This window comes from Falco punctatus (genome assembly GCF_963210335.1).
Source record: "Falco punctatus genome assembly, chromosome: 1".
In the NCBI taxonomy this organism is placed as follows: domain Eukaryota; kingdom Metazoa; phylum Chordata; class Aves; order Falconiformes; family Falconidae; genus Falco; species Falco punctatus.
In genome coordinates this window covers 69,458,864-69,479,952 of record NC_137580.1, presented here as the reverse complement: position 1 = coordinate 69,479,952, position 21,089 = coordinate 69,458,864, and the positions used below count along the sequence as shown (strand labels likewise).

Here is a 21,089-nt window from a genome sequence, read left to right as displayed (position 1 = left end):
GGGAATCGTTATCCTGAGTGACAGGAAAGACAGATCCCCTGGAAGCCTGGGGAGGGGTGGCAAGGAGCACAACCAGAGCTGATCAGTGTGGTTTTACTGTAAAAACCTTCATTGCTCATGCCAGTGCAAATGCTGACAAACGGCAAGCTCGCTCCCAGGAGGATGCTCAGAAACCCGCAGCCCTGGCTTCTCCGAGCAGGTAATGCCATAAAGCATGGCACTCGAGAGAATTTATCCCTGCACAAACCTGGTATGAAATGACCTCCATGCTTTCAAACTCTCTATTCTGTTCCCTTCTTGCCGGCTTTCACTGCAAAAGAAGTAGCTCAAACATCTGAAATCTGAAATTTTAATTGTTGCCTTGAAAAATCAGCTTCATATAGGCAAGCAAGCACACTACATTTTTGGAGGAGGAGGTAAAAAAGGCAACGGAAACTAACAGAAGAGTGAAAATCCCTACAATGAAGCAGCAATGGAAAAACGATACCTACGTATGTGTCCTGGTTGCCCCACACAGACACATAAAAGCAGACCTGTGCTACGTGTGAGCGTGTGTGCACGCGCTGCCAACGCATGAACACCGCACATTGGCAGGTGCTGTAAATTCCTCACCAGAGACTCTGTTTCGACAGCTGAGCTCTGTATTTTCACAGCGAAAGCATCCATTAAAGAATGATGTCTCCCACGGCCCCCCAGAGTGAGCGACTGGCCAACTGATGGAGCAAAGCGTGGGGTGCGAGACAACGGGCTCTGCTTGCCCAGCCCAGCCCCATCCCTTGGCAGGCTCGTGCCTACAAAACCTGCCGGAGATGCCTCTCTCCTCGGCTCTCTGAGTCTCGCAGCTCACGGCAGCCTGAAAGATTTGGTGTGGAGATTAGGATTCGGGAAAGCTGGCCGCTCCTGCCTGGGATGCCGTAGCGTGGGGTGCAGCCCAAATTCACCGCTGCATAAAGTCATCTGCATTATGATTTTCTGCAAGGCTAGGGAATCACTTGGGTTGAGATGAACCACATTGAGAAATAAAATAGAATAATAAAACATATCAGAGTGCTACATGATTATGACCTAATACTTTACCGATGTTAAAAGATGTTGCATTATGTAAGAAACCTTTGATGTTTGATCCATGAGCAAAAATCCTGCTTTCATTGAAGCAAACTCACACATTGGCTACAGCAAATTATTGGCCAGGTGTGGCATTCCTCACTCCTCTTGAGGAGTCCTGCCTGAAATAATCCAGCTCAACAGAGGCCCTTTGGGAAGTATATTGCATCTGAGGCATGTTCAACAAGATCTGGGCTACCTGACAGTCTTTACAAAGATCGACACAACCACAGAAATTGACAGCGGTTAAGGAACCTTGTCCTTAACAAATCTCAAATTCACATGGCAAGGGCAAACGAAACCAGTGTATTCCCCAAAGCAGCTGGACCAGTGCTGGCCACAGGAAAAAACGATCTTACCAAGGTCTGCACAGAACCCTATGTGGGTTTTGCAGCCTGGAGGACAATCCTTTCTTGAAATGCCTTCCACAAGAGAAGCAGTTTGGCACTTAGGCCAGCCAACATAGAGCATGAAATCTGGCCCACTAAGTTATATACATATATATGTACATATATAGATACATGATCAGAGATAGAGAATGCTGGTGCTCCGCAGTGGCCGAAAACATTAGCTGAAAAGCCATGGCCCCTGCACAAAATGCAATTTGGATCCATCAGCAGCCCAGCCCAGCCAATGCTGACCACCACTGGCCACAAACCAGTGACTGTATGCAGTTTTCTTACGCCTGTGCAAATGCGGGCTACACACCTAATCCGCCTCAGAAACTCAAGGAACTGCCAGCAGGAAAGCAAACTGGCCTTTCCTCCACATCACGCCTTGTATTTTCAGTGCCGCAAGCTAATCTAGGTGTCAGCTCGATCACGCTGGAAATGACATCAAATATACACACAGCGTTGCTCATACATAAACAGCGCAGAATCTGGTGCAAATCCACGTGCTCCAAAACTCACTTTCTGTCCCTAATTTCCCTCTCTGGAAAGCCCCTTCCCCAGCCACAGGCTGGGCTGCAGGGCACGCGTGGCGGTATGGACCCAGCCTCATGGCTGAACAGGGCTGCGCGCCTTACTGGGACATACTGGTGCACAGCAGTGACACCATCTCCAGACCCACAGGCAGCGGCTGCCCTGGAGCAGTGCCCACGGCTGGCGGCGGAGGGATGCTTGCCACCTCCCCTGCACCAGCCTGCTCTGCCACCACTAAACTAAACCCGGTCTGGACAGCATCTCCCCTCCTTACTTGCCTAAATACCGAGCCACCCAGAGAGGAAAGCAGCCTTTGAAAGTATCTATGGCCCACTTTGTTCCGCTCATAAATATACATTACCTACAGCAATGACTTTGGGGAAAACCTTCTGACGCTCACATTCAGCTCACACAGAGTCTCCTTGAATGTTTTTCTTCAGGCAGGGAGGCTTGGGGGCAAGAAACCGGTGTGTGCATTGCATCTCCTGGCGATGCGGAAGGAAGGAAAAGGCAGAGCCTGGTGCACAGCGAGTTTCCCCCAGCCGCTCCGCTCCCTGCCCGGGAGGTATGTTGGGAGTCCCACCGTGCCCACACCGAGGGGGCTGGCTGTGGGGTGACGAGGCGCTGCTCCTGCACGCGTTGCTGCTTCAGCACACACGAACACCGGCTGGCATGACAGAGCTCTGCGTTGGAACAGCCCGTGCCTCCAGCTCCTGGCATCCTCCCAGCCAGCCACAGGCCCACAGGAGAGACTCGCCAGCTCTGGATGAGGTGTGAAACAGTCCACGAAGCTGCTGCTCCCCACAGCTGCCAAAATCCCTGGCTGCCCACTGACGCTGCACTCCTGCTCGCCGTACGTGTTATCAGGCAGTAACAGATGTCTTCTAATAACAAGCTTATTATTGGACTTAGCAGATAAAAAGGGACGCGTACGGCGGGTCAGAAGCTCAGTGGTGAGTTTGCTTCCACAGCCCACCTTAAAATATCTCTCCCCATACCTGAGCTACAGGCCTGTGTCCCTTCATACCAAGGATGAGATTTAACACTTATTTTAAAAGTCAGCTGTATTTGCCCCGAGAGGACATGCATCTGTGTGCTGGCAGTTATTTTGCCACTCGCACCACGTATCTCTCAGGCTGTATTTGAGACAAACCAGATTTAGAACATACCAGATTAGGAAACTCATTTGACTTTCTCCACCACCAGCTCCACCAAGTGAAAAGTAAACTTCCGCCATGGGACACTGCAAACAGAAATTAAAAAAATGCGCTCCTAGTTCAGGGCCATGCTTTGAAAACCCATCTCCTCTGAAACAGCTCGTGCAGAGTTAACCTCAGCAGATTTCAGTGGGGCTAGCTGGAGAGTAAAGGGTTTGTGCCCATGGTCACGGATATCAGCCGCTGTAGGGCTGGATCCTGCCACTCGGACTCAGCATCAGCAGCAGGCAGCAGCTCCCCAACTAAATCAATAGGATTAGTCTGAGGGGTAATGCGTTTCTCCACGGCAGAAAGAAAGAGCAAATGTGCCTCTCATTTACATTCAGTACACACCACAGTTTATTTTCTATATTAATTTTTTTCACTTTATATATGAGATTAAATTTGGAGAATGGGTAAACAATTTCACTTTTTTGATCTGAAAAAATGCATAACACCACTGGGGAAAACAGATGGCAAATATAGATCAGAAATCATAGGGAATCCAGACCAACGCTGTCAAAAGAAAACCAGCTCAGTCCCAGGACACGTTAGTGACGGAGCCCCTCTCGGTGCCGGTAAGCACCGACAGCTGAAGGCAGCCACGCCAGCTCTCAGCGGAGCGGCTCGCACACTCCACCGCTGGCCCTGGAGTCCCCGGCAGGCAGCTCGAGCCGCTAACCATTGCTTGCACCGAGGCTGGCAGCACAAGCGTCGCCCCAGGATGCGGGCAGGCTGCTGGAAAGGTACACATCTCCTCTCCCCCTTCCCTCCCGGGCGGGGAGTAATTGGCTGCGGCCGCCTTCCAGCACACTCCCTCCCTTGTGCCAGCGCAGCTCTTTTGGCCAGCGAGCCCAGGGACGGAGCCAAGTCTCCACCTCTGCCGTCCCGCTCGCTCCCGAGGGATGCAGCCGGCTTGGCCGCCAGCTTGCCCGTGCCTGGCATCCCGCGTGCAGGGCTGGCAGCACCGGGCAAGCCGGGGTCAGGAACTCCTCCTGCCGTCTGCCACCCGGCAGCTGCCTTCCAGCTGGCCGCGCTCCGGCCTCAGACGGGGCTCCCAACTGCTTTCTGGCAAAGGCAGCAGGGAAGACATCCGAGGTTTGGGGTTTCAGCTCAGGGGTCTCTCCTAGCTCACTGCCAAAGGGATCCACGCTTCTTTCCCTGTTCCTGCATCTCTCCCAAGCACTTCATGCAGTCCCTTTGGTTTTTCAGTTATCCCTGAGGATGGGGCTGCTAGAACTGCTAGAGTGCCTATTCAGCTTATGTGACTATTTTGCCTTTTTCTATTTATTATTTACATTCCAGCGGCATCTGAAGGCCTCAGGCAGGATGAGGGACTGTTTCTGCTGGTTCTGCCTCTCAACCAGTAGGTCTGGCCTGTCTCCTGCTTTTTCAGGGACGGGGAAGGGCTCGTACAGTCTCTAACACAGTGTTACTTCAGAGCTAAGACTGATGCTAAGCAGGTCAGAAAAGCTGTCACCCCGGTGCTCCCATACTGACAGTGGGAATTAGCATCAAATAGCCAAATATTTTATTAGCATAAAGCAGAAACCTCCGTTTCTGAGAAAAGTTTTATCGAGAAATTCTTGGATGCAGGTTTATTACCACCATGCAACATAAACCCCAAATCCCGACAATGCAAAAGACACTGAAAAGGAAATACCCACACCACTGCTCAGCTTCTGCTTTCGCCTAGGACCCGCCTGGTTACTTCTGCTGACTCTCTTCTGTCAGACATTATCAACTAGAAGTGTGCCTGCCTTCTGCAATAGATGTACCATGTGCATACACCTCCCCCCCTCTCTCTCACACACACTACCATTCACCTTCTCCCTAATCAAATCTCTGTGAAGACCATCCATCAGTCCCTATCATTTATCCTTCCCACACACACAAGCTCACAAAACAGAATTATTCTTGTTAACATTCATTCCATTAATGAGAAATCCCTGCTGGTTCATCATCCAGTGGTACAAATCTTTGCACTCACAGGCTGACATCTCTATCATCCTCCAAACTGCTGCTCTGGGGTACAGTAATCTCTTACAGACTGGTCTCCAAGCAGAGGGGAGGCACGTTTCTCAGTACCAAACCTAAATTTAAATCTCTTTCCCCTAGAGCTGCTGAGGCTTCAGCATCTTTTTCTCCTGCATGGAACCTACAATCGGCTATGATGCCTCATTGGTTAGCTAACTCCTTCTGTCCTTTGGGATTTTTCATAGGCTGTTGATAAAAGAGCCAGTGAAAAATATATCCATTGAATGTTTGGCCTCTGCTTGCTTGTTTCTTTTTCTGCAAAACTCGGGGGAGGGGGTGGGGGGTGGGGGGGAAGAGAAAAAGATTCACTCCAATGCAGTACTCAGTCAGTTACCTGGGCTGAGGGAGTACTTTCAGCCCATGCCTAAGACTGGTTACAGGGGCCAGCCTGGCTCTCTCACAGCTGGTGAGCGCCATGTATTGCCTGATTAGATGCAGAGAGAGGAGCAGCAACACAAACTCTTATACAGCAGGTCACCACAATTCCTGACTGGAGGGGAAAACATTAAAAGATTGTAAATGGCTCTGAACCCCATTCATTCCTGGGTATGTCTTCTGAAATTTTCAAGGATGACAATTAAGACCCATCTCAGTGATTATTTTCATGACACTGTCACCTCTGATGGACTTTGACCTCCAATTTATTTTACATCAGCTTCTAAGCAACCAGCCAACTGTGATCACTGCCTCCCAGAGCTCAGATGAACTGGTGATTTAGAGGGAACAGGTTTTACATCATTACTAAGCTTGTGTCATTGAGTCCTCTCTCACCCACTCCCTGCTGGCTAGCTATTCCAACCCACACCCCTTCCAAATATATTTTCTCCTCTTTTGCTTACTCTAAAACCAACAGCCTTTGTCTGACTGATACCACTCACTTTGGAGATCACATATTTAACAATAGATACTCCTTCTCTCTCCCTTTCCATTTCTGACCTCTTTAACTGCACCACAATAATCACACTCTGCCCTCCCTGTACCTTCTACACAGATGGCTAAGAGCTCTTCAGCTGTCTTCCAAGGCTGCTGCACCACCTCTGCATCCCCCACCCAGCAATCAGGATGTGCAGAAGGATGGATGTCACTGAACCACAGCTGGTTTTGGGTATTCCTTTCGTGACGATGGAGCAAATTCTTTGTCTCAAGGTAGTGGAGACTGACGTGCTGTCAGCATGCTCCAGCTTCCCTGGGACATGAGGTACACACCACCAAAGAAACTTCTAAGCCCAATCAGTCCTTATGCAACAAATCATCATTTTCTGCCTTTCATATGCAAGCATCCCCTCCCTGTTTCACATCTGTCAGCTTGTCTGTACAGATGCCTTTATAATTTCCTTAGCTCTTGAACAACCTGTTTAGATCATGTGATTCCTCCCATACCATGTGCTCACCCCAATGCCCAAATTCTCTCCATGAATTCTAGTCAATTTGAAATATGAATTAAAGAAACTGGATTACCCTGCCAACAAGGGCACGTGGAAAGCCCTACTCACCCTCACCACGGTCCCCTTCTGCTGTATGAAGTCTTGGCCTTCCCCCTTAGAAATGCTGTGAAGACTGTTACCGGTGAGCTCTTCAGCTTCCCCACCTGAACTATTAGTGGCAAACCTCCTGCTCACAGCAGCAGATATATTCTGCACTCTTCTCACCAGGAGAGATCTCACCATCATCTTCAGCACTACCATGGTACCCTGCCCGTCAGCAGATCACCTCCCGTGCTTGGCCAGTCTGCTCCAAGGTAACTGAGTCACTGCTACGGAGGAGCAGACACAACCTCACCAAGGCTTTGCATGTTATAACAAACCCTCAACCACTTTTGCGTCCTTCTCTATTTGAGCACTTGGCAGCTCTTTCCTCCTCCTCTGTCCTCATCTTAGGTGATATGATATCCATCCTGAACTCCCTAGGATTTCCCATAATTTTCCAGTATTTATTAAGTTCTTCCCTTCACCTCAAATACTAAACTGCTTCTCCACTTCCTAAACCACTGAATAATCTCTCTCATTACAATAACTCCTAGTTACAAATAACTCCCAGTCAAATGAAGTCTGATACCAGCTATCAGGGATCCTACACAGAAGTACAACAGAAACCATGACCACAACAGTCTGGAACTGAAAGGAACACTGTCCTGAGACAGGAGAGGTGCAAAGATTTAAAATGTCCAACCCTTTAGAGCCTGAGATAAAGGAAAGTACTGAAGTAGTGCAAGAGAAAGAATAAAACCCTATAGTGCATAAGGGAAAGGCATTTGATGAGTTTGCTGCCCACCAAGAAAGTAGTATCCAGCATGACCCAGGCTGCCTTTATTCCTTTTATGTCCTCATACCTTACTTGGCACTGGAGAGCCTGGTTAAACAGGGAAGAATGGAGAAACTCTGGAAAACAGCAAAAAAATTACACAGGCTTCATGCATACCTGACTATGGAATTTTATAGCGTTAGTTAAGAGGAAGCCTAGGAGTTCCAGGGAGGAGAAAATATTTCCCATAATGTCTGAGAGTAGAAGTTAACAAGCCTGCTGGGATCTTTTTAGCCCCTGCAGAGCTAAGGCTTCAACATTATTAAATGGCTGTCGCATCTAAAGTATGGTGCAACATAACTCAACACACAAGAGGAAGCGCAGGATGCTGAAATGGGGGATGACTTTAGATCACGCCGCAGAGTAATTCAATTTCAGGGCAGGTGTTTGCATGTGACTGAACAAGACACGACTGTGGAAAACAATAAAGGTACCCAAAAGAAGAGGGAAGACAGACACAGCAGGCTGGGCTCTCAAATAGCAAAAAAGTGTCAAACGTAACTGCATGCTTCAAGACACCATGGTTCAGTACAACCATTCAAAGCAGATGAGCTATCAAAAATTACAGACGCTACAGAAGCAGAGAAATGCTTTCTTTGGATGGTGGTACTCCTCAGAAGACATGGTATGTGCTGGCAATTTTTAAGCACATAGTCGGTGACTCAGGAATTCTTAGCAACTGAGGCCAAGTCCCAGGGACTTTCTTAGGGTGACAGGAGTTACTTTCTCATTCATCCTAACCCACCTGGGCCCATCTGCAAAGCTTAATCTTAAAGCCTTTCCCTACACAATCAGCAGCCGCTTCCCACTGCAACCAGCAATTGAAAGGATTATGCTGTATTTGATGAGAAAAAGGTGTACACTCTAGGTTTGCCTGCTTAGAAATATTTCACCAAGCCTAACCCTTAAAATACATGCACGTTAAAGAGTTGGAATACTACCAGTTTTCTTTTTACAGATACAAACTTTCAGGATATTTGGCAAGCACATGTTCTCAGTCATTGCTATGCATCAAACGCATGACACAGCGTACAGAAATTAGTATCTACCTTTTGTTTAACTCTCTAGAGCACGTTTATTTTGAAAAACAAAAAATGCAGTACTGGGATGCTGCTCTTCAAAAGGGACTGCTTTCTGACATCCTAATTTATTCGCCAAGTGAGCAAAGTCTTCCCTGACTTCAGTAAAGGTGTTAGAATTGCATGGAAAATGGCTCAAAAAAACCCAATTATATGAACATATATAAACAAGCAGACAAAAATTGAGACTGTAACTTGCTGTTTCCCACTCTGACTTAGCAGTATATAACACAATATTCACCTATCTACCAGATTAAATGAGGCTCCCTACATGAATAAGGCATGATGTGTACAGCCCACAACATTTTGTACAAATGCAGAATTGATAAGATTTTCCAGAAGTCCTGTAGCTGGCATAAGAGTCCAAGTCATGATGGCTCTATGCACCTTCAACTGAAATACGTAGTTCAAAGTGACTTAGACAATTTGTTGGAGGGGAAAAAAAAAAGAAAGATAAAAGAAAAAAGAATTTATTATGCTAATTACTGCTCTAGAAAAAAACCTGGCTTCATTCATCATCTTTCTCACAATACGTGCAACTTGTCCAGCCTAAACAATACACAGAGATTTCATTATGTCAGCTTAAAAAATTAGACTAACCGATCAGTCACGACACTGAAATCCAAAGTCTGGCACAGAATCCCGATGCCGCAACTGTATAAGCTATATTAGTACTTAGAAAAACGTGCAAAGAACTATTCAGTGCAATCAAAATGCGGAAGCACCACAACCCGTTAACCTCTCTTACCATACGGACAATTTCACTGGCAAACAATCATAGTTCAATGATTTAAAGCAAGCAATTTCCAATGCAAGTAGAAAGCAGTGTTTGTATGAAAGAGGCTGTTAAGCCTCTGCCTGACCTACAATTTTGCTGAATTCCTTGAAATTCTGTTCAGTTCAGTACCAAATCCCACCACTAAGCTATTACCTGAGGCAGGAGAAACTTAATTTTTGCTCCCTTTTAACAAACCACACCATATCAAACAGCAGTTCATATAATGTATATTCTAAATTGAATGCTAATGTCATGGGGTTTGGGCACTTTCTTTCCTTTATAAGTATCACATGAGGAAAGGCAAACAACACCACATGAAACAGTTCAACAGAAGACATCCAACTCCATCTCAGAGGCTATCCCTTGTGCTCAGTAATTTGCCAGAACTGTATGGAGACCAACAGCTTGATTCTGCTGGGCTCTCAACACCTTCCTCAACCCCACATCTCCCACCAACCACAACGCATTCCCGCCTTGCAAGATGTGATCTTAATGCAGAAGTCAAATAGCGTCAACAAGATTTCCAAGCAGCAGAAGAGATCAGGAACCGGTGAGTAAAGACACCTGCAGCTGCTCTGGTCTGGTCTCTAACAGAGGTGGCACTAGGAGGCCCTTGTGTCATCCCCAAGAACCCCTGGCGGTCAAAAGGAGAGTTCATCGCCAAATGTATGTTTATCGCAGACATGTAAAATCTGGATGAAAGTGACAAAAGCCATTGCAAAACGTTCAGCAAAGGTCAAAACTCGCCAACTCGCCCTGCCTCTTGCCTCCCCCCCTTCCCTGCCAACACCATCGCTGCAGGATCATGCGCCGTGCTGGAAGCCCCCAGCAAGGGCTCTCGTGTGGTGCCAGCAGCCAGTTCCAGCGCCAGGTGCCCTCCCCGCAGGCTCAGGCCTGGGAACGGAAAAACAAGAGCACTCTGGCAGAGCACAACGTGCACACACCAGGAGAGAGGACAAAACCAGCATTCAGGGCTGAGCAGGGTTTTACTGCTTGTAGCCACCATGAACTGTGGCTCCAGCTGTAAACGCCCAGGGACAGGGACTGCTTCTACGCCTGCTTGCATCACATCACACATGGGGAGCCTCAGCCAGATGGAGGGCAACGAGGCGGTGGCAGGGAGGAGAGCACTGCCACACAGCAACACTGCAGTGAAGAATGGCAATGCAGGCTACAAGGTGGTCGTTCTTTCCACCTTCCAGTTAGCCACTTGGATCGTGTTAGCTGCCTGCTCCTTATCACGCTTTTCGGTTCCCCCTCCACACTACTCAATTCCATCATGCCGTCGCTTAACTTATGCATGTAATTTAAAGCTAGATAGACGGCAGGGAAATTGCTTCCTCTGAGGCCCCTGCTAATTGACCCCTATCCACAGAGCTCAGCAGTCCTCCCTTAACAGCGCTCACACGCGCTACCACAACACGGAGTGCAAGTTCGGAGGTTGCCAGCGCAGCCTCTCTCCCCCGTGGCAATGCCATATGGTGTTAAGATTTTCAGGATCAGATGCCGTTCCTGCTGAAATCAATCATCACAACCCTATCCCCGGCAAAGGCCATCTCAAACTCCCGCTGGCTGGAAATGCAACTCAGCGAGCTTCCTCGGATTTGGATGCTGGTATTTACTATTCCAGGTCGGTATGCAAATGTTTACTTTAATAGCACACATATCAATTAGTGGGGCTGTTACGAATAAAGCAAGTGGCACCAGCTATGATGACAGCATGCCCAAACAGCAAGGATCTCACGTTTGGGCCGAACCCTTCAGACCCCGCCAATGCGAGTCAGCCCTTCTGCCTGACATTGCTGCCACGCTAATGAAAACAAAGAGCGGGGCAATTGAGATTCGCACCCTGAATCAAAATGGTTTACGTCAAAGAGAGGGGGATGTAAAGTAACGTCAGGCTCCTAATCTTCATAACCTGCAGAAGTTATAGACACGTATACCAATCAGAGGAAAATAAGTAGTCTCTATGGGTAAATAAAGATTATGTCTCTTTAAGCCGACTGTAAATCTGAATGAATGCAGAATATACATACACAAGTAGGCAGCGTGCAACGTGACGTCAATCTTATTTTTATAGATTTATTATTACCGTACATAAAATTTCCTAGTAATAATAACATTCTATGAAAAATACTAGAGCATTGGGACACTTTTAACGTGAAAACAGTACAAGAAAAATAGGAAAAAATAATTCAAGTCTTTAAAAAAAAATGCTTGGGGGGGAAGCATTCCATTAAAGATGCAAGGGTCAGGGACTGGAAAGCATTCATGTGAATCTGTCTTCAACTCCATGTACTAACCTTGAGAGTTATATCCTAATGCCTTCATTGCACCCGTAGAAGAAGAGATTTAAAGGAAAAGGAGAGAAATGGTTTCTGTGGGACCAGCCAGTTTAGTGTTTATTGGTATTATTCTCATTTTTCGTTTATTTTGTTTTTAAACACAGTTCAGCCCCCTGCCTTGAATCACCTCCCCAGCTCGCAGCCACCGTCGATCACAATTCACAAACCTTACAAGCATGTAGTGGAAAGCGAGCCCTTCGATCCTTGTCGTGTTTCCACGGAACCATGCCCACGGAGGTGATGGGGGATGACCCACGCGCAGACCGAAGGAGCCCCAGCAGCTCGTCACGCAGGGAGGCCGCCCTCGGCCACCCCCAGCCACCGCTGCTGCCACGGTGCCCCCATGTAGGCCCTGTCACTCTCCCACACCCTTCCAGCTGGTGGCCTTACAGCCAGAGCGCTGCTGCTGCACATGTGCTTCAGGCAGCCCTGCTGTCACTCTTTATTAGTTAGTTTAAACTGGGGGGGAAGGGGGGGAGGGGGGGAGAAGAAGAAGAAAAAGAAGACGACAGAAGAAAAACCACCACGCAAGAAAGTTACTCTTCCTCTCTTATTGAAAATCCACATTTCTGTAAGGAAATTAGCCACATCCCGTGACGAAACTTTGCGCTGGGCCATGACCTGCAGAGAAGCGATGCCTTACTGACAACCCCACAGCTGGAAAGAGAAACCTGCTTCGCTCGAGGCACGATATAGCGGCAGAGGAGCCTTTTGTGTTTACGTATCTGACGGATCACAAACAGGAGAGAGGGAGCAGGGGAAAAGAGAATGAAGAAAAGAAGCAAAGGCAGGTGGTTATGAAGAGTACACAAGTGGCTAATAAAACCATGGTTTTTACTAGTCACAGCAGTTAAACAATTTTAACGGGCGGCATTCTCATAACACGCCTGAGCAGTTTTTAAGGCCGTTGAACACCTCTGTCAGGAGCAAGGAAGTTCTGGAAATGTGCTCAGAGATGCAAGCAAACCCACAGGAAGATCTGATAACGTCCAAATTCGTTTCTTCCAGAGATAGCTCACTTTCTGCACAAATCGATAAGCCATCAGAACCTATCATTTATCACAAACATTAAATCCCAGCAGCGTCCTGGTTTGCAAACCTAATGAGGGAACCTGGCACACAAAGGCACCCCCCATGCTGGGTGGTGCAGGGGGGATTCTCCACGTCTCTGCTTCAGAGGAGTCTCTTTTAGGCCGTACTCTGCATGATAATCTGTCATTAACAGATCTCGGGCATTAAGGATCTTCTTTGCGAACTTGCTATGAAACTAACAAAGGCGTATCACTGAGAAACGTCTAGCTTCTAGCACCTGGGAAGTCCGTCCTGGTCTTTCTGCATTGGTGATGCTGGGTCACCGCGCATTCACAAAGAAGGGCTAAGAGGATGCAGAGCTACAAATCAAACTTTCAGCAAGGACAGTTCGCTCTTGCAAGGAGGAATTGGTTGGTTTGATGAGGCTGGTTAGGTAAGAGTTAATGGTATCAGCCAAACGTCAGTTAAATCCCCGGGTGTTGCTTTTGTCCCATGGCGGTATCAATACCAACACCATTATCTCCATTTATTTAATGCAGATCAAATTAATGGGCTCTTGGTGTTGCCTGGAATCTTTCCCTGGAAAATCCCTCATCCCACCTCTTCTTGGAGAGAACTGCAAGCAATGTGTAAGGGAATAAACTGCTCTGCACAAACGCGCACACAGACACCCAGACAGAGGGAAGTTGCAATTTCTCACTTAGTTGCCAATTTCTGTGACTACGAATCTTGGTGTCACCCAGCATACGCTACTCCTCTGTACTAAATCCATCATCCTCGACACCTAGAGACGCATCTGATCCGTGTGTCTAACCAGCAACACTATAATTTCAATAATGACAAGGGAATAAGTATGATTACTAGTCTTTCCTCTCGCTTGCTACCTTTGCCTAAGGATATCAACCGATCGCCGTTTTCCTTACGGTTGTGTATTTTGGTTCCCATTGTCTGTCGTGCCCCATATACGTTAACCGAAATGTCTGTGACACAGGATCTGCCTGTCTCACACGCCTAGCCAGCCCGAAAACCTGTCCTCACAGCTCTGGGAAACGCGGTACATTTGTCAGTTCTGCAGACACGTCGTAAAAATAACCGTATGTACAGTTTAGTCAGAAATCAGTCCGGTCATTACCTGCACTATTCTTCCATCGTGTTTTATACACCACGAGCGGGTTATTTCGTGAAAGATACTGCCAAAGGGATTCCTTGGGCACGTTTCACCGACTACCAGGCTCTACGGCCAGCTGTCTTGGACAACGAGCTACCAGCCAACCCGGAGATGAACTCGCCATTACTTCCCCCTGAACTTCCGACGGCGGGAGCCAGGCGTTTGGCTAAAACTTTCCCTCTCCCACCTCCCCGTCCCTACAAACCGCCCCGAATCGTCATGAAAACAAAAACAAAACAAAACAAAACGAAAACCAGAGGAAAAGGCAAAAAAGAAACCAGAGCGAGCCAGCAGTCTTATGGAAACAGCACGGCAGGTTAAACCAGGCGAGCAGCGTCTCGTAACGGCCACGAGCTGGCGGGGAGGGGGCGGGCGCCCCCCGGCTCTGGAAGGCTGGGCGCGGCGGGGGTGCCCGGCGGGGGTGCCCCGGGGGCGGCTCTCCGTGCCTCCTCGGCGGGGCCGGCTGCCGGGGCCGGGGCCGGGGCCGAGCTCGGCGGGGCGCCGCGGGGGGCGGCGTTTCTCTTCCCTGCGGGGCGGAGAGGGGGCGGGCGGCGGGACAGCGCCGCGGGGGGCCGCGCCCGCGGCGGGGGGCACCCTCAGAGCCTGAAGGAGGCCTCGGAAAAGGGATGCTGCATCTTGAAGCTAGACAAGAAGCACTGGAGGGGGGAGGGCAGGGGGTTGAGGAGGGACGGCGGGAGGCTGGGGAAAAAGAAATCATCTCCTCTGACCTCTAGCGAAGTGCCCGGTTTTTTCTTAAGCTCTTCACATTTCCTAAATTTGCAGATCTGGTGTCCCGTTTTGCGGTTCCTGCAACTGCTGCAGACTCCACAGTTGATGAGCCGCTTGCAGGGCACGCACACCCCGCAGCGTTTCCGCTTCTTCTTGGCGGGGTTGCCCGCCCCGGCCCCGGCCCCGGCCCCGGCCCCGCCGCCGCCGGCCCCCCCGCCGCCGCCGCCGCCTCCGCCGCCCCCCGCGCCGGCGGCGGCGCCCAGGGCGGAGGCGGGCGAGGCCGAGGCGTGGCTCTGCGGGCAGTCCGCCAGGTTGGCGATCTGGAAGGCGCTGTCTGTGACGGCGGCCGAGGCCGCGGCGGGGGAGTGCAGGGCCGTCATGACGATGACCCCGGGGGGCAGGGAGAGGCCGCCCAGCGCCGGGATGGCCGAGAAGGTGCCGACGCGCTCGGGGAGGTTCATGATCTCGGCTTCGGCGGCGCCGCACTTGAGCTTGTTCATGCACTCGCCGGCCAGCGGCCGGCAGTGCTCGGGGGAGAGGGTGGAGAGGAAGTTGCCGTTCGCCATGGGCAAGGCGGGCTGCTCGGCCGGCGGGCAGCCGGGCTTACCCAGCCGCTGCGCGTCGCTCCGGTGGTGCATGCCGCCCCTGCCGGCGTGCAGCGAGGAGGCGGCGGCGGCGGCCGCGGAGGCGGAGGCGGCGACGGCGGCGGCGGAGGAGGGCTTCCTCGCGCCGCCCGCCGCGCCGCCGCCGCCGCCGCCGCCGCCGCTGCCCCAGAGCATGGCGGTGGCGGCGGCGGCCGTGGCGGTGTCGCAGTTCCAGGGGGACATGCCGATGCGGGCGGCGGCGGCGGCGGCGGCGCTGGGGAAGATGGGGGTGGTGATGCGAGCGATCTTGGCCGCCTGGGGGAAGGCGCCGCCGTTGGTCTTGTAGAAGGTGGCGAAGGAGCGGTACCTCTCCATCTCCGAGTTGTAATCCACAAGGCTGTTGAGGGCCCCCTCGGGCAGGTGGCTGTCCTTGGGCAGCCCCGGCGCCTCGGGGTTGGGGCCGCTCTCCACGCACACGTTGGTGTTCATGGTGGCCGGGGGGGTCGGCGGGGAGGGACGGGGCGGGGGGGTGGGGGGCCGGGGGGAGAGGGACGGGGCGGGGGGGGGGGGTCGCTTAATCCTCCTCCTCCGGGCGCATTCCCGCGGTCGGTGCCTGGCCGGGCAGCCGCTCCTCCTGCATCCTCACGGGAGCTGCCGCAGCTGAAACACAGAAAGTCATTGCCGAGGGGGTGCGCGCGCGGGGGGGTCGCCAACAGCCACCCCGGGGTGGGGGGGTGGGGGCTCCCGCCACCGTACCCGCGGGCAGAGGGGGCGGCCCGGGCGCAGCAAGCCCGGTCCCGGGACAAGCCGGCGGCACGGCGGGGGGGGCGGGGGGGTGCCGGGAGCTGCCCACCTACCCTTTCCACCGGGGAAAATTAAAAGGCAGTGGAAAAAAAAAAAAAGACGGGAAGGGGGGAAAATAAATAAAAGGAATTAAAAAAAAAAGAAGAGGGAGGCGGGGGGAGGGAGCCGCCAGCTGCCACGGTGTCCTTCGGCGCCCGGCGGTCATTAGCTGCCTGCCGGCACAGCTGGCTCCGCCGGGCGCTGGTCGCGGCGGCACCGGGCCCCCCCGCCGCGGGGCGGGGGGGCTGCCTGCGGGCCGCGGGGGAAACCGGGGCTAGGTTTAAAAAAAAAAAAAATACTTCAGGCAGGCAATTTCACAGCTTGTGATCCCGGCGCCTGCAGCTGTACTGAAGACGGAGTATTTATCCTAGCCTCTCGGGAGGATTCCCCGCCGCCGGGGGCTGCGCAGGGAGGGCTGGGGCGGGGGGGGGACACGGGCACCGGCACGGGGACAGCCCCTCCGCGGGGGACACAGCCCGGGAACGCTGGGGGGGGCACGTCGTTGTACCTGCTGAACTCGCCCCCGGCGGGGAAAGATGGCTTTCTGCCCCAGGGTTAGGAAAGTTTAGATGGGGGTAGGGACACGGGGGTCGCTTGATTCCGCCCCCCGCCCCCGCCGGGAGGCGAAGGGGGTATTTTAGTTTATGGCAACGAGGAAGGTACATTATGGCAGCCTGCGCGAACTAAAGCAAAACATAAACATAACTTTAAAAGCCCTCAGTTTATGAACACTGCCTCTTTGTTTTCCACATGCTCTACCTGAATAGTTTAGATATTTCCAGCATCTTTTCTGAGGTAGGGCTATCGATCAGAAACGTTCACTTGGGAGACACTCGTGGGGCTACGTCTAGTTTCCAGACTCCGGTATGTTTAGTTCAAAACGGTTATCAATTACGGTAATTACGATCATAATTAGATTAATGAACCGTTTACAGCCCAACCTACCGAGTGCAAAAACTTGATCTTCTCCCGACGTCGTGCACTAAAAAAGCGGACTCTATGTAAACAAATCCAGATGAAGGGAGCGTAAATCTACAGCAGAAACCTCACCCTCGGCTGCGGTAGGGACTGGCGGGCGGCTTTCCATCGGAAAAAAAAAAGACCCCGAGCCCGCAGGAGCCACCTCTGTGCTTCCACGTCAGGGAAAAACCCAGACTCGCTGCCTTCAGAGGGCTGGTGGCAATACAAAGGCTGCCCCGGAAAGCTCTAGGCTAAGCGTCGTCTTGTGGAGGGATGCGAAGGATTTGCATATAGCAAAAAAACCAAACAAACAAAAAAAAAAAAAAAACAAAAAAGAACAAAACCCAAACACCACAAAAAACCTTCAACCCTTTCCCGTTTTCAGAAAGGAAAACCTAGCCGCATGTCCTCGATAACAACTACTCAATAAAACTAGTTTTGCCAGGCATGTGTAGGAAAGCCACGCATCTGGTAAGGAATAAAGCGTTAGCGTTCAGCCTTTTATGCCAGAAGTCAAGTAACGTACGCATTTTCTTGCCCTATTCCCCCCCAGCATTAAAGTGGCTTCTCTCCACAAAAGCTTCCCTCGCTGGCTACCTCTCCTCTCCCCGCAGCCCTCTCTCGGGGTTTATTGCCACCAGGAGCGAGAAAATGATGGTGCCCACCAACCGGGTCATTATTGTTTAATCGATGCATCTCCGGAGCATGAAAAGGGTACCCGAGACGCAGTTATTGATCCACCAGCACCACCTCAACTATCGCCCTCTTTTCCACGAATGAAATAAATAGAAATTGCTAGCCGGGCTTCGCGATTCTCTCCCTGCTTAAGCTAAATGTGACCGTACATGTTCAATATTGCATGTCTGCTCTGCCAAAGACAGAGAGATCAAAGGTCATATTTAACATTCAGGAGGAGGGGCGGGTGCAGATTAATTAATAAATTAATATAGCGGCGCCTTTTATTGCCCAAGTCTAGCATCAATCTACTTTTACGATCCAGAGGACAAGAACAAAAAACAAACAAAAAAAAAAAAGCTCCCGACAAAACCACAAAATTAAAAAAAAAAAGAAAACCCACCCCCCTAAAAAAAAATAACCCTAAAACAAAACAAAAAGCAATCCACGACGATTAAGGGGGGAAAGGAGAGGGGGGGGAAAAAACAAACCAGTCACTTACCAGGCTCTTTATTTGGGGGGGCTTGAGTGTGCAGGCGCTACCAGCCTGTCTGCCTTTAATTAGTTGCACATCAGTCCCTAACACAAAGAAGAAGAAGAAGAAGAAGAAGAAAAATATCCAGATGTGCCTTGGCAGCTCCTCAATTACAACTTTGATACTTGTAAACAAACTGCGAGGGGCGGTGGGGAGGCTGGGGGGGCGGGGGGGATAAATTAAGCCGCCGATCCACTAAACAAATACCTGTAAGTGGCTTTTTTCCCCCCTCTCCCTCTCTCGCTCGTTGCAGAGAAAGGAGGGGGGGGGGGGGGGGGGGGGAGCCGGGGAGGCGGCGGGGGGCGAGGAAGGAGCAGGCACAGAGGGAGTGTGCGTGTGTGCGTGTGCGCGGTGGTCTCTGCCGCTCGCCGCCCGTCTCCCGGCGCCCGCCCTCGCACACAGCGCCGGGTGTGCGTGTGTGCGCGCGTGTGGCGGGGCGGGGGCGGGGGCGGGCGGGAGGCGGCGGCGGCGGCGGGGCGATCGCCGCCGAGGTGAGGGAGGACGCAGGGATGCGGGCACCCGCCGCCCAGCGCTGGCGGGGCCGCCGCCGAGCGGCGCGCACGGGCCGCGGCGCAGCGCGGGGGGCAGCCCCCCTCCCCTCTCCTCTCCTCCCCTCCCCTCCCCGCGGCGCGGCTCTGCCCGGCACGGCACGGCACGGCACGGCACGGCACGGCGGGGCACGGCGGGGCACGGCGGGGCGCTGCGGCCGGCGGCCGCCCGGTGCGGGGTTGCCGCGGGGGCGGGGCCGCGGCGCGCCGCAGAGGGGAGGCGGCAGGCGGGCACGGGGAGGCAGGGCGCGCCCCGCCGCGCCGCCCTCACCGCCCTCCCCGCGGCGGGCGGGGAACCGCCGGGAAACTTTGTGCCCCGGGAAGTTTGCGGGGGGCCCCCGCCTCGCCCCGCCCGGCAGCGGCGTTACCGGCCGGAGCGGCGCCCGCTGCCCCAGCCGGCGCACGGCCCCGCAACGCCGAGTTTCCCCAGCGTGGCTCCCCGGTGCCTGCCGCCGCCCCCCCGCCGTTTATCCTTGCAGGCGGACGACGTGCTGCGGGTTTCAGGCGTATTTAGGCGAAATGGAGCCAGCTCGACCGTGGATGTTACGCAAGTGGCTCGGCACGGCTGGAAGCGGTTTCCCAACACCCGCCGTTCGTTAGGAGGTTTGTGCCAGAGACCGGGGGGTGCGCGGCACCTGCCCCTGCAGGCCACGGGCACCCCGCACCGGCGCTGCCAAGGCTGACACGCTTCTCTCGTCGAGCCGCTGGCGTGCACATACTGCCTGCAAACACACTGCAGTTCCTTAAGGAATTTCAACAACTAAGTGTCACCCACCCACCCACCAAAAAAAAAAAAACAAAAAAACAAAAAAACCCAAACAACCAACAACCAAAAACAAACCAAAAAACCCACCCCCAACCAAACCCACCTGCCTTCCCCAGAGTTCTTGCAAGCACACAAAAGGGCCTGGATTCACTGAATAAATAACGCATCGCAAGTTCTTCATCCAGCTCCTCTTGGTACCTCCACCGCGAGTGTTGGCACTCACAGAGATGCTGCTGCAGCCTGGTGCAGCCAGTGCAGGCACTAAGCAGTTAAGAAATGGATGTCTCTGCCAGGGAAATAATTTTAGCCATTTGTAAATTACAGAAAAAGAAGGGAAAATTGTACTATTTCCCTGGCTTTATATGTAAGTAAATGCTGGCTGTAGTCGCAGACTGAAGTTTTATTTCCTTCTGTTCCAATCTGAATTCAAATTTGGGGTGCTCAACGCTAAGGAATTACCCGCAGGAAAGTGCCGCAGAACTTTTTCCCAGAAGCAGTAAGAAGAGGTGGATTTCAGCAGCAGGATTTGGTGAGGACCAGCAGCCTTGTGGTTAATACTCCAACAAGTGAGACTGATTGGTACAGAAGAGGGACAGTTACGGTCGATCGGGTGGCTGGTGGATCTCCCACAAGCCACACCACTGGCATTTATGTTATGGATTGGTACGCTTTATTTGGAACCCGTACAGTTTATCAAACTAATAACCTGCCTCTAACCACATGATATGCATTTTAAAATACCCCCAAACATGTATTTACATAATAAAGCGCAACATTCCGACTAGCTAGCATCATTGCTTATGACAGTTCTGCTGCCTTTTTCAAAGTCTTTTCTGTTTTGATATGAACTTATGGGGAAAAAATACAAATGAGGGGAAACGATGTTTCGGTAATGTCACAAAATGACAAAAAACAAGCGCTTTTCCTGTTGAGGTTCATTCCCTACCACTTTTCTCCCAAATTAGTTGTCAAAAGCCATATGCGATACTCCAAACACTGAGGATGTTTTTCAAACACAGGCTTCTCCTGAATGCCAAACTTCCTTTAATCACAACCCGGGTCTCACTTAAGCAATCCCTTCCGAGTTAATTTATTACTCTTGAAGGAGTTACATTTTTAATAACCTAAAAGAGGAAAAGGGGGAAACTGATAATCTTTTCTCATGCATAAGGAAGATCGTTTCATGTATTTTTTAATTGTCATGTGAATTAAATTGCAGTGCTATATATAACCTTTCTGCTTCAGCCTGGAAAACTTGCATACTTTTCTGGTGTTGGGGAAGAAGCATGGAATCCAATTCAAATGGGTTTTCCCTGAAACCTTTTGCTCAGTAGAGGGCTTTTTTGCTCTCAGATATTAATCTATTTTATCCTGCAGTCTGCCCTGAGCCTGGGAGCCAAGGAGGACTGGAAGAGTGGAAAATGTACAGGTGTTTATCAATGAGGTAGCCAACCTTCCAGCTACAACTTTCTCATGGAGAGTCTTA

General features: G+C 51.5%; 1 protein-coding gene across 7 annotated transcripts in view; it reads right to left on the bottom strand.

The window, feature by feature from the left end:
• The window catches only part of CXXC4 (CXXC finger protein 4), a 123,526-nt gene extending 105,023 nt beyond the window's left edge, over positions 1 to 18,503 (bottom strand). For all 7 annotated transcript variants that reach the window (XM_080379729.1, XM_080379728.1, XM_080379731.1 and 4 more), the window contains exon 1: positions 14,692 to 18,503. In XM_080379729.1, coding sequence (XP_080235855.1) covers positions 14,692 to 15,765 — 1,074 coding nt within the window. In that variant the 5' untranslated portion in view covers positions 15,766 to 18,503. The remainder of the gene's footprint in view (positions 1 to 14,691) is intronic.
• Positions 18,504 to 21,089: the final 2,586 nt, after the last annotated feature.